We start from the raw sequence: 13584 nt of genomic DNA on the forward strand, positions 1-13584 counted from the left end.
CCCCGGTGTGTCGCCCAAGCCTCTGGGCTAGCACAGATTTTACCCTGCGTTTCCTAGCATATGTAGGTATCTCAACATGTGAGTCGTGGTCCTAAATGTTTGGTTTTCTTTCATGTTTGTTTAAAATTTTCCTTGAGAAAATTGGTACTTCTGAACTTTTAAGTTTAGAACTTTTAAGATGCTTTTCCCACACAAGTTCTTGAAAATCACAGACACTTTCATGATTTTAAAGTTTTATTCTTCAAGCTCGTTTTCTGTTGCAAAGAAATAGTAAGAAACATCTAAGTGAAAAATCTCTTGCAATAGCACATGTAGTAGTGATACAGATTTCCAATTGAGAGCAGCTTTCTCCCAGGAGATGTGTTGAGGAAAGACTATGATATAAACCACCTGTTAGGAAAATTAAAAGGCTGTATGATCTTTCTTCATAGCTCTGGAAGAAATGTAAAATGTCAGAATAAATGTGTGACTTGGGTCGGGGTCCCTTCACAGCTTCCTGGATTCCATCTCTGGACTGTTGAAGTCTTTCCTATAAAATGTAGCTCTTCTGTAAGAAGAGAATAACCTGCTGAGCATTTATCAACTTCAGCAATTTTGTTTTAATTTTGCTATCATGACTATATGTGCAAGCTTAAGTTTTTAAAATCACTTTCCTTTTAACTACTTTTGCTTTAAATATACACGTTCTTACTTTATGCACGGTTAAATACACATTAGAAAATCTTCCTCATCAGCTGAAAAGGAGAGATTCTGAAAAAAGTGAGGAATATGTGTTTTCTTCTGGAAGTTGTACTTAGATGAGCACACGTTCTGGTCTCATTCTTTCACAATGTCTACTTTTATTTCAGAACTTTTCTAAGGTCTTTCCACATTAAAATTCTTCTCTGTGTTGCCTAGTCTTCATATTCCTTAAAACAAAGAAATCAAAGTCTCTGAACATATTATGTTCCCTGTATTCTTTAATTATTGGTTTTACGAGAAAATGTTTTCTTTTTCCTCACAGCAGAAAAAATGTTTAGATTTTTTTTTAAAAAAATATTTTCTGGTTTGCAATTATGGAGCGTTTCATTACAGAGGGTCTGTGGCACTTTGGGAAAGGAAACCAGACAGAAATTGATCTGGAGTTAGTACTCTGTAAACCAAGGCTGAATCAAAAGAGCACTACTTTGCATTGCTGGTCATAGCCCCACGATGATAATAAATAGTTGGGGAAATATGCAGGAGAAAGGAGGTATAGCCTCTCCTCGATAAGAATAGCATCTTTGTGTGGCCTGTTTCCATTAAAATGCTGCATTAAATCAGTTTAATTTTGGCATATAAAGAAAAGATTACCTATGCATATGCATTTATATGGGCATTTGGTATTTTTCTCCACTTTCCCATTAACAGTGAGAAATTAACATTCTATTTTGAAAGCAGATTTTACTTCACAAATGAAATACTTGTGGCACAGATATTTTCATGTTCTCTTTAAATGAAATCTGCTAGAATTAGAAATGGAGAAAATGGAATTTGAAGCTTAAAATACTTTTTTTTTTTTTGTGAATAGATATGTTACTATTTTGTATCAGCTTAGTCATTCCAAAGAATGAATTTTAAATGCCTCCTTGTATTAGGTTAGATACCTTCCAAAACATGAAGAGGTTTCTGTGAATCAGTCTATTGCTTAACCTTTCATGAAAATCTAATTGAGTGCGAACAACTGCTTAAATAATTCAATGGACTAAGTTATTCTTGGCTGGTGTAGTCCCAGCCTAGTGCAGTGCAAATGTCTGGGTGTCAAGCAAAATTGAGCTTTTTTCTTTTTGATGTGGAATGTGATTAAGAATAAAATCACAGTTGAAAAAGTGTACAGGTTGATTAAGAAGGAAAAAAGGAAAAAAGATTAAATGCAATTTAGCTCTGCCAATTTGGTAAATGACTTGCGGCTAAAAGGTGCATAGTCTTTCAGTCCTTTTGAAAGCATGTAATATTTTTGGTGAAGTTGATAAATATTATTGGGTTTCATTGCTTTCTTTTCATAGATGTGATCTTTTACTATCATTAAGGGACATTGTACTTTTTATAGTACTGTTTTTAATAGTTCTAGAGTGCTGTTCCAAATTTATTTTAAAGATTTGGATAACGGACGTTAGATTTTTCCTTTCACACGAATCCTTCCAGGCAGTGATCTCTTCTCCCTTTAGTCTTTTATTCCCGTTTCATTACTCCATTTACTTTCTTCCTTCTACTGTTTCTTTCGTGTTCACTTTTACCCTCAAAGGACTTTTGTTGTTGTTGATGTTGTTGGTTTTGGTTGGGTTGGTTTGGGTTTTTTTAACTAAAGGTAAAAATGGAATTAATTACTGATCCCATGCCACCGCATTGCCTTTGTAAACTGTCGTTTCTCCCAAACTGAAGAGTTCCAATAGTCCTGGAGGTCAGTTACCTACAGGATTCCAGGTGATTTAGTACAGAGGCTTGACAACCCTTTTAGTTCAGAGAATTGTCAAATAACTTCTGCTATTTCTGTGCTTTTCCAAAACATTTTGGTTGTTGAAGAAGTGAGTTTAATACCAGTCTGTAACACCAGTATGTAAGTGATGTGAAAAAAGTGGGTGGAGTCTGGCCAGATACATTCTCCAGGGTTACTTTGAAATAACATGAGTTTAGGGCCACTAGCGTGTTAAGCAACGTACTAAATGCATTTATTTAATGACTGAATGTATTTTGGGATTATCACTAATACAGAGACAGTTTCATTCTTTCATAATGGAAGCAGAAAATTCAACCAGGTAATTAACCATCATGCTGAACAGACTAGAGCTTTGAGACCAGTGGGAGAGTGATTTGAACAAAAAGTTACAGCTGTAGCTAACCAGCTGACTCAGCAAACTGCATGGTCCTGGAAGCTTATTAAAGGTAATGCAATACCTATGGAATTAGATACATTATAAAAACATCTGTGCCTTGAGATCATCAGAGGATTACTTCAGTGGAAAATATGATGTCCTCCATCCTAATAGCTTAAATTTGCAGAAGGATCTGTCAAGAGTATATAGATTTTTTTATTATTATTTTTTTACTGAAAGGAAGAGAGGAGGCAGTTGATGCAGATGCAGATTGAGTTGTCCTGTGATATATAAAGCAACCTGTACTATTTTATTTTTTTTTCAGACAGCCCAAATGGTGGGAAACATTTTGTAGTAAGACAAGAAAACTGCATTTCTTCTTGACAGTTTCTCCAAATGTAAGGGGTTTCAGTAGATGCAGAGGGGAGAAAAAGCCTCTTATTTGTTTGGTTTTGACACCTGTTTTTTTTTTTTCTGTTAAGATGCAAGCAGTGCATTGAAGCAAAAACATTGATAAAACTCAATGTATAAATTTGGTATCTGCACTCCTCTGCCTCCTCCATTCCGTTCCACTGCCGCTTCCTGTTACTTAGATAAGATAAAAGTGCCACTGAAGGACTGAGTTACTCAATGTCTTGAAACAAAACAGAGTTTGAGATCAGTGGAAGAAGAGGAGAGGAAAGATACAAAAATTAATGTCTTCTGTTACTGAAAAAGTATAAATTGTATTTACATATAGTATGAAATTTAAAGAAAAGCTATTTAAAATGTTAGGCACACTGCTGGTAAGGTCTGTCTTAAACTGTATGCTTTTAAAAGACTGTTTCATGCACATTCTTAATGATAGATGAAAAACTTAATTAAAATAATTTGCAAAGAGCAAAAATTATTTAATACTATCAAGTTTTATTGTTAGGTGTTTGGAGTACTGTCTCTAGGTTATTTAGCTTTTTTCGGTTACTGAATCACAATATCCATCAGTTGCAGATTTGCATTTCCCATGGTCTATTTTATGATGTATTTGTTCTCTTTTATAACGTGTTATTGAAATTGAAATGCTGGTAAGGCTTTAAGTGTTGCATACTTTGGAAAGGTATAAGACCTTATTAAAGTATGTTTAAAATATGCAGGGATACCTGTTTCATTTTCATAAGTTTAAGTATGACTCAGATGAGAGTAGAAGAAGCACTAGTTTTAAAATTAGAGCAGCACTTGTTGGAAATTTTTTTATTGTTTTATTTAAAGGAATAGGTTTTCATTTTGTTCTCTCATCCTAGCTAGATTTCTAGACAGTTGGAATTGCCTTTGGATACATTTTCCTTACTTTGTTGGTTGATTTTTGCATACCTGGGGAATTTATGGCTTTTTCTCAATATAAGATTGTAAGAGGAGTAGAAGAGCACAATTCAATTTGACAGGTCCTCTTGTCTCTCTCTGAATCTAATTATGGTTGCTGAAACCGTTGTTCATCCTCGGTGTGGAGAGAGGTGCAGCTGGATGCAGATGCATACATTTGCAGCTTCTTAAAATGTTTTTGATATTGCAAAGTTAAAGAAAAACAAAAATCTGTAAGACAGTTCCAAAGTTGTATACAAAAAGAAACTGTTTAGTGAGATAATCTGTAACTGCCCTAGTCTGCACACTAGGAAAATAACATGATGTATTTCAGTTTTGTAGATGTCAATGTATATTCTTCTCCATCTGCTGGAGCTTTGGGGGAATCCCTACATTCTATATTTGAAGTCCCTAGTCTACGTGTCTGTAGTGTTCTAGTTTAGTCAAGATTCCCTTTGGAAATACTTTCTATAATCAGTTGTGGGTCTTCAACAGGGAATGACCCAGGCTAGTCTTTTCAGGTTTTACAAACCATAACTGGGAATGCTCTTAAGATGCATATGTCTATATTACATTTTAAAAAAAACCAAAACACACTGCCATGTAACATAGCCTTGAAATTAAAGGGAAAATATTTGTATTAGGATATTTTAGCTGCTTCTAAAACTGACACCACCGCTTCCTCGCTCCATTTCATGTAAATGTCGAATTTTGGTGTCTGTATGTAGAATGTGCATTAATGGACTGATACTTAAAAGATGATGTAAGAGTACACCATTGTAGCAGGACTGTAAGCCTTTGTGTGTCACTCTTGAATGTTGGTGGATTGGATGGTAACCCTGTTTTCTGCAAGTGACTGCCCTATTAGTCCAGCTGTATCATAGCCCTTGTAGTTCTACCAAAACGGAGTCTAGTGAAGTAAGTCCTGTTGCTCAACCTGTGGGTTGACCGTAGATGTCTGTTTTCCATTTCTGAAGTTTTATGCTGACTGCGTGTAGAACTTCTATTTGACCCTTCAAACACGTTTCCAGCCCACTGGAGACACACTTTGATTTGAAGCAGTGCTTATTCAAAAAGAAAATTCTGGTAGCAAACACATGAAGAGCTCTGCTTGGGAAAAGCCTTTTAGATCAATGTTAGTCCCTTGGGAATCTCTGACTTTTTGCACTAACAGTGGTGCCAATACTGTGATTTTTATTAAGAAAAACCTAATGGCTGTTTCCTTCCCCCCCCCCCACTACCCGTCATATCTGAATAACAATGAATAGTGAAACTTTGTGTCATAAAAAAAAATATTACCTAGAAACACGACGAAAAAATACTGAAGTTTGGAGAAGTGGCTGAATTTTGTGCACCTTGAAATACCTTTTGTTCAGTCATCATTATGTGAATCTATGGGTAACAAGACAGCATATAGTTTTAAAGGTGCACAAGAATATACAATACAGTTGTAACGGATAGTTATTATTAAATAGTTAATAGTTGTTAAACTAGCCAATAAAGCCAGAGTTATTTTACTCTGCTGTCAGGTGCTGCTTAGGTCGTTATTGTTTTTGTTCTGTGCTGCTGTTGAACATCCTTTCATATTTTTAAGTGTTCCATTGCTTCTCCAAGAACTTTTTGATGGAGGGATTATTTCTGTGATGCCTTCTTACTCTGCTGGCAAGGTGCAATGCATTCAGTATGTGAATCAATGCTAAAATATTTAAGGAATATTCTATTTAAAGAAATTTAGTAGCACGTGCTTGTAGCAGGCCAAGGGCTAGGGAAGTGTAAACCAGAATAAGTACCTCATCATGCTACAGTGTTTTCTGTTAGACCTTCCCTCATCTCACATAATTGCTACTGCAAAAATCACTGTCAGGAAATAATGAACACTGCAGAAAAAAGTACATCCCCAGCAACTTGATTGCTGCAAATTAACTTCTCGACTTCGTTAAGATGCTGGAAATTACAATGAACTTGCCTTAGGGTAAAATACATTAAACAGATCTTTGGTCTGTCTTCATGACATGGGAAACTCCTAATGCAATTTTTGGCACTGTATAAAACAAAGCGGAAAATGGAAAGGGACAAAGCTTTTCCTTCATGGACACAGGATGACAGGATTTTGCCTAGGAGTGCAACATAATGGCAAGAGATGTTGAGAAAACAATTTCCCCCATTCCCAAAATGGGAGTGCTTCAAAAACTGCCTAAAAAGGGAGATGCTGACAAAGATAAATGATGAATCTAAATACTGAGCTCATAGTTTCTGTGGATCATAGCTTACAGGTGTCTTTAAATTGCAGAAAGAAAAAAAACCACAAACAAAAAAACTATCGAAGTAAACATCCTTCAGTGCATGGGAAGATGTCAGATTCTTTCTAACAAGATTTTCTGCTCTCCTGGAGGAAGACCATTTGTTAATAAACCATTTGAGAATCCATTTTTAAGGGATTTAATAAAATATACACAGACTGCCTTCCCCTGCAGGAACTATTATTCCCTTGGGTAGAAAAAGTGACTGACTGTGGGCATTAATGGTTGTTTCCTGTGATTCCTGGCATTATATCTTGCTCCCATTTGCACTTTTTCAACCTGAAGTGAAATAATTTTTTATGAGAAACCTGCACTTGATTCCTAGCTCTTATGAGGCATGTCTGTGTTATATATTTTATTTATTTGTATTCAGTCATGTCCATAATTCTCGTTGTTTTAGTGTCTGTGTCTATAGCATGGGCATTGTGTATGTTTGTGCACACTTTCCTGTATACAAGAAAGTTTCCATATCTAGGAAACTCCATTAAATGGAAGAGGTAATAGCTTTTGTGTGAATAAATGAGTTGTTCCATTCTTGCCAAAGATTTTCATGAATAATTCACACATTTCCATCAAAAATTGTAGATTTTCTATTGTGATGGTTGCTGTCAAGTAAACAAGAAACCTAAACCTATTGTGGTCTAAGAGATCCTTGCCTGGAGGGACTGGGTAACCCACAAAAGAGAAAAGATGTTCTCTTAAGAATTTGGAGGAAGGTTTTCTACTGCCATCTTTATGAATATAAGTTATACTTCTTTCAAATAAGAGAGAAATACAGTGGAATTGAGGGATTAAGTAGGTTTTGTAAGCAATCTTGCCCTTTCTGAGGCTATCACAGACTTTGGTTCTCTTAATTTAAGAAACAATTTTTCTGCTAGGAAGACTTCATAAGGGTGTGTTTGTGAAAAATGCCAGTTGATTTCAGTAGCTGGGATGATAGGAGAAGGAGGAAGTCAGGGGTAAGTGACCCTTAAAAGTCAAAGCGTGGATAGTTTTATGTGTGTAAATGTCAAATTCAGTTATATCCTGTCTATATTATCTTACTGGCCTCCTTCTGTCATGCATGGTAAACAGCAGGCAGTGCTAGAAGTGAGTTTAGCATAGATTGTGAAGTGGAGGCCCAGGCAGACATTAGTTTCACAGAAGGAGGAATGAAATCTGGAAAGCTAATAGTGTTAGAGTCACTGGCAGCTCTAACAGATCCCAAATGGATGTACTTAGAGGCATAATATATTTGATTCTTTTCTTTGCCAGAATTATCTCCATATCATATCCAAGAACTGAAGACATAGTGGCAGGCTGTGGATGGCAAGATGGACAATCATTGCTCGGTCATAATGTTACAACCTCTTATATAAAAAGAGATTACAGACAGGATGCTGCCAGGAAATGACAGAGCTGGTAGAGAAGGGGACAAACAGTAGGACCGACACATTTAGAAGAGATGATTTATTTTACAGTTACATCTATATGTGTAGGAAACTGTCCCTACTATTCCATCACTTAAGTCTCTCATGCTTGCTTGATAATGGTGTCACATCAGTAGTAAGCAAGTGTAATTCCCTTAATAGAGGCTTGAACAAAGCTAGTGAAAATTCGAGAATAACACAATATTTGTCCCCTCTGAACTACATGTACCTCAAAACGAACTAATCCAAACTCTTAATGTCAGAGAATAAGTTCAGATCTTTAATGCTGAGAACACGAATTATGCAAGGGTTCTTGTAAACAGTTTCCTATAAATTTGCAAGTGTTCTCCCTGTAAACTCAAGTGTGACAACAGTTAGCTACCATTGGTTCTGCTTCACAGTAACACTTAAACTGTATATTTGGACATGGGACAGATTAATTTTGTAACAATCTAACCAATCAGGATCCTGAGATCTTGACTGGAGTGCATCAGAAAGGCAAATGGGTTGGAGTTAAGGGATGCTGTGGCTTTTTGAGGAATGAACTGGGGCAAGCGCAGGTTCCAGATGGAGCAGTTTATATAGCCTGAAGCAAAATACTGAGAAAGTCTTCAGTGAGTGGAGTTGAGGGATGTACAGACAAATTAAGAGCATAACCCTTATTACAGAATCTGTGAATTAAAAATCTCTGTACATATAAAGCTCATAACTCTACTGCACAACACTTAGAGACACACTAATGATCACTTAGCAGTGAAAGGAGTGAAATAAAGTATTTACTTTTGTCCTCTGAACAAGATCTACTTGGTTCATACTAAAATGTGTTGGTTGCCTTGCTTTAGTCTTGAGGGCAGTGCTGTGTGCCATCAGACAAACACGTCAGGTGAAGGAGTGCCTTTTTTTGCTCCCTGTCGTGATGAAATTCAGTCTAGAAATTGATGCACGTGATGACTGCTAACTGCAAAATGATCCCCACCCATCTGACTGCAGTTTCTGTGGTAATTTTAGACTTTGCTTTTTGTAGTTGCAGTACATGCTTTCATTATACTCACGTGAAATGTGGAACAAGATTATTTGCTTGCAAGACGTGAACATGTACTGAATTGGAGTAAAATGTGCACAGTTTAGAATCTGGTAGATATAACCAAGCTCACAGGCCCTTCAAGAAGCAGAGGAGGCTGTTGATAAATCCTACATCAATACCTCCTCCCCCAGCTATCTGTGTAAATTTTAAAATATTGAAATATTGTGGAAATTTAAGATACAAAGGCTTGTTTCAAATTAATTTAGAATTTGCTTATGAGTCTCTTACTTGGTAATCAGAAAAACAAGTTATTTCCCTTTTTCTTTGGATGGCATTCCTCTTGCTTTGAGGAATACCAGGAGATGCTCTTTAATGACCGTTCTCATAGATCTAGAGAGTTTTTCTTTGATAACTCAAAAATCTACACTGTTTCTAATTAGCAAAATTAGTATCCATCATGTTTACAAAGTGTTGCATAGCTGTGGAACACTGTATGTTGGGAAACTTGTATTCATAGATTCAAAAAATGAATAATAGAATTTCACTAAAATAAGTGTCTGTGTGCTTTATTTGAACAACTGAAGTGACTGACCTTTCATTACAGCTTTTCTGGGTTTTTCTGTTTGTTTTCAGCTGTTGGACAAATTAAAAGATCGCTGGATGCACACTGGCTTATGGAGAAACCTGGAGATGGTTAAGACAGTCATTGCAGAGCCTCAAGGAGGGGCAAAGAGTGACTTTGATGAACTGCTGAAAATATACTATGATGCAATAAAATGTAAAGGAGAGAGAGGTACGTTCTTCAGACATACAAATTAGTTGATACAGACTCTTCAAGTTTAAGAATCTCCCTCTTTTTTTTTTTTAAGTGCTTAACAATTAGAATAAGATATGGACAAACAATTAAATTAACCATAGCTTAATAAGTTATTGTGATAAATGAGGAAGATTAACTGGTATTTATATTGTTGCATGAGGATATATGGAAGTACAGGATGATGCATAATCCTAATAGCTCACTGCCTTTTGAATATCACTGTGTAAGGATGTGCAGTTGTGTGTCCAGCAGGGTGCAGAGTGACTTCGCAAAGAATCTAATAGTACATTGCGTAACTGGAATTTCCCATCTTATATTACAGCCACTATAGGATTTCTTCTCAAAATACTTAAACATTAGTATAGAGAATAAAGAATGATAGCATGTCAAAAAATAAATAGCATGATTTTTGGAGTGCAAAATTCAAGGTTTAAAATTTTGTTGTAGATACATATGGTTCTTGCATAATTAACTATCACTGTATTATATAGTGCAAAATTATTTTGCCAGTTGATATTCAAAATCACAATATTGTTAATCAAATTGGAGTTAATCTCATCCCTCTAACAAGGAAGTCTATATCTTTATATCCACTCACCTTTTCTAGACTGATACACAGTATTATCCTGTATTATGTTTAGCTCTTTAAAAGATATTGGTGAAACTTTCTTCTGGTACTCAGTTTATCACTGGAAATGATTTGTATATTCCTCTCTGGCTTGTTCAAGATGGAGCACTCCTTATAGCTGTATGCAGAGGAAAAGTTAGTGAAGGCTTGGATTTCTGTGATGAGAATGCCCGTGCAGTTATAACCATAGGTATTCCGTTTCCAAATGTGAAAGACCTTCAGGTAGGCTATCAGTTGAAAGAGTTGTACTTTATTTTTATGTCATGTTTAAAACACCAGATATGCACGAAATATTTTTTCTAATTGTTTACCCTTGGACTCCTCTCAATCCTATTTGAATTCTTTGAGTTACCTTCCACATAGGTAAGAGGAGGAAGTATGTGTTGTGGATTGATGTATGTGTATGTCATTCTAAATAAATATATATCATGCTAGATGTATTGTAAATTTTTGTCTGACATTGCTAGTGAAGGCTATTGCATTGTGAAAATGCTCGTCAACTTCATGCTTTGCCAAGCAACAGTACATGTTTCTATCTTCACCTGCCCGTTTTCATACACTGAAACTTATGCCATTTGCATAGAAATGAAGTTACTTTCTGACTTACTGAGGTGGGGCATTTGATTGTGAAGGTCTAGGATAAATGCTAGGAAAATGCTACTTTAAATAAGGTGTTCACATTGATCAAAAGATTATTTCAGAAAATAGGTGGAAATATGAAGATAGTTATGGTGTAAAATAATAACACAATGGAGCAATGTATTTCACAGACTATACCGTTACTGTTTGCAGTATATCACCTTTCTAATCCCTATTGCCTTCTTTGCTGTAACTATGTGTATGACGCTTCCCACTTAAACAGAGTGGAATTGTAAACCTTTTCCAAGCTAATCCTGCTTTATTAGCTTGCAGTTTTGAGGTATGAAATTACCACATAACATAACCTCTTCCTGGATGCTGAGGACATTATTATTTTAATAATTCAAGCTTCGTCTAACTTTAGGCAAAAAATTCTAGGTGTCTACAATTAAAGAAATTGGAGACTATTTGTATTTTTCAGCAGGCAACCAAAGTAGCATCCTGTTGCTTGCACTGCTGTGTAATTACCCACATCAATATTTCTTCCTTTTGACTTCAACAGGCCTTGTCTTAGGGATAGAGGATGTTCCATTAGAATAGGCACTTCATAGTTGAAGCTAGGCATTCATAAAGGAAAAGAAAGCAAATGAGTACGGAAAAGTGTTTTTCTAGACTCTCTACTTACTGGAGAAGAACATTATTATTGACTAGTTTGTAAGACTACTTATTTTTTAGTAGTCTGTGCATGCCACTTAGGTAGTCACCCAGTTGCTGGCACACTTCTTCCAGTGATAATAGCCACTGTCACTGCTTTAATCTTATGTGTACCTTTTAGTCCCAAAAAGCTCTGATTTGTGAAGCTAAGAAACAAAGTGAAGTATCACAGAATAAATACATACCAGGAACAGCTGGATTCTGGTTGTTAGTAATGCCAAATCAAACAAGAAAATCATAGATTGGCACTTGAAAGCCCAAACAGACTCAGCTTTGGTTTTAGAGATGTGTTCCCAGCTTAAGTGAACAACCAAAGACTTCTTTGTTGTCTACAGTGTGTGCCTAATTACAGCCTTGCTGGAAAAAACCCACATCCTACAAGGACTAGTAAGGTTATATTAGTGGTGGCTGCCTAGTGCAATGTTCTTTCAATGTTTGCATAACTTTCTTGAAGCACTTATTCAGCCACAACATTTTTTGTCTTACTAAAGTATAATACACTCTAGTATAAAAACATTTACATGCAAAGAATACTTAGCGCTCTTTCTAGAGTTAGAAACGCTTTGTTTTAGAAGTATATGCTGAAATTATAATTTGGAAATACTTGGTCTATAGTATGGTTGGAACTCTTACAATTTACTCCAAATGATTTCCAGAAGGTCAGTATTTTTGTGTTCTAAATGATACAAAATTAAATTGAAAGGAATGTGTCAGGGTGAATTATGTTCACAGCGGATTATGTTCCCTAAGGTTAAAATAGTGTCATTGATTTTTACCTTGAGTTCAACCAAATATGTAATATAATGGTGTCACAGGCAGTACTTCCCATTACTGATAACTAAACTCCAAAAAATGAGTGTTGTGGTGAACTATTTTTTTTTTTTTTTAATTAGACTGAAGAAAACCTCTAAATTTTTAAGTAGGGATAGAAACACTAGCTGCCAAATTGCAAGCAGCTAAAGGTTTGAGCGTATATATTTAGATATGGTAACGCACAAAGCACTGCAGTGATCAATTCTAGATGAGAGAAGGGCATGCACCAGTCTCTTAGCATCAGACTTGAGGAGCTGTCTGGTGCATGGCAGTGCTCCTAGAATAATGCTAGAGGAAATTATTTTTGTTCTAAATGTGTCTTTTGCTCAAGAGCTTGGATCCAAAGTGATATCCAGCTAGCAATACTTCCCTTTAAATTGAACAATGTTTTATTTTGTCCAAGGCTTTAAGTATATCAGATATGCCAAAAAGTTCTGTATTAATGCTCGTTTCTTCTACCAGTTGAGCTCAATTGCATGAAGAAGGATAGACTGAAGGATAGTCACTCTGTTCACTGAAGAAGATTAATTAATAGCTTTGTAGAAACATAAGCATAGATACAAAAGAAATTTGGAAGATTAAGCATCTCTTTCAGTGGCATGTCAGCTCAGGAAAGGAATTGGAATTATATTTTTAAGGAAAACTGGCTGTTGATAGTGAAGATTGGAATGTAAAATTAAAAATAAAAAGAGGGGAGAGAGAATGGGACAAGATACCAGTTTTCACCTGAAACTAGTCTTTTTGTATATTTCTGAGAGCGCTGATCCAACAGTATTGCTTCCCAAAATGGAATGAAACAAATGTATTATAAAAGGGTACAGAAAAGTAAGCGCTACATTTAAAAAAAATCTGTTAACTTTATATAAAACCAATGTGATATCCTATTTTTATTAGTCTGTGTGTGTATTAACAAATGCGCATTGTTATTTATTACTTCAGTCCCCTAGACCGACAGACCTTACCTGAACATTAGAAAGGAAAACGAAGTTTTATTCGTGTACACTTTATTATTATTCTTCTAAATGCTTTGGAGTCAGCTTCAGTGAGTAAATCTTCATAGGACTGAAGGAGTATTAATTTGTCAATAAGGCAAAAAAAGATGCATGAAACTTGTAGGGATTGGAAGGGATGCTA

General features: G+C 35.7%; 1 protein-coding gene across 1 annotated transcript in view; it reads left to right on the plus strand.

Moving 5' to 3' along the window:
- BRIP1 (BRCA1 interacting protein C-terminal helicase 1) overlaps window positions 1–13584 on the plus strand; it is a 61770-nt gene that overhangs the window by 31401 nt on the left and 16785 nt on the right. The window contains exons 14-15 of the mRNA XM_009704669.1: window positions 9533–9692; window positions 10445–10566. Coding sequence (XP_009702971.1) covers window positions 9533–9692; window positions 10445–10566 — 282 coding nt within the window. The remainder of the gene's footprint in view (window positions 1–9532; window positions 9693–10444; window positions 10567–13584) is intronic.

Source organism: Cariama cristata, unplaced genomic scaffold (genome assembly GCF_000690535.1).
Source record: "Cariama cristata isolate BGI_N322 unplaced genomic scaffold, ASM69053v1 scaffold2007, whole genome shotgun sequence".
In the NCBI taxonomy this organism is placed as follows: domain Eukaryota; kingdom Metazoa; phylum Chordata; class Aves; order Cariamiformes; family Cariamidae; genus Cariama; species Cariama cristata.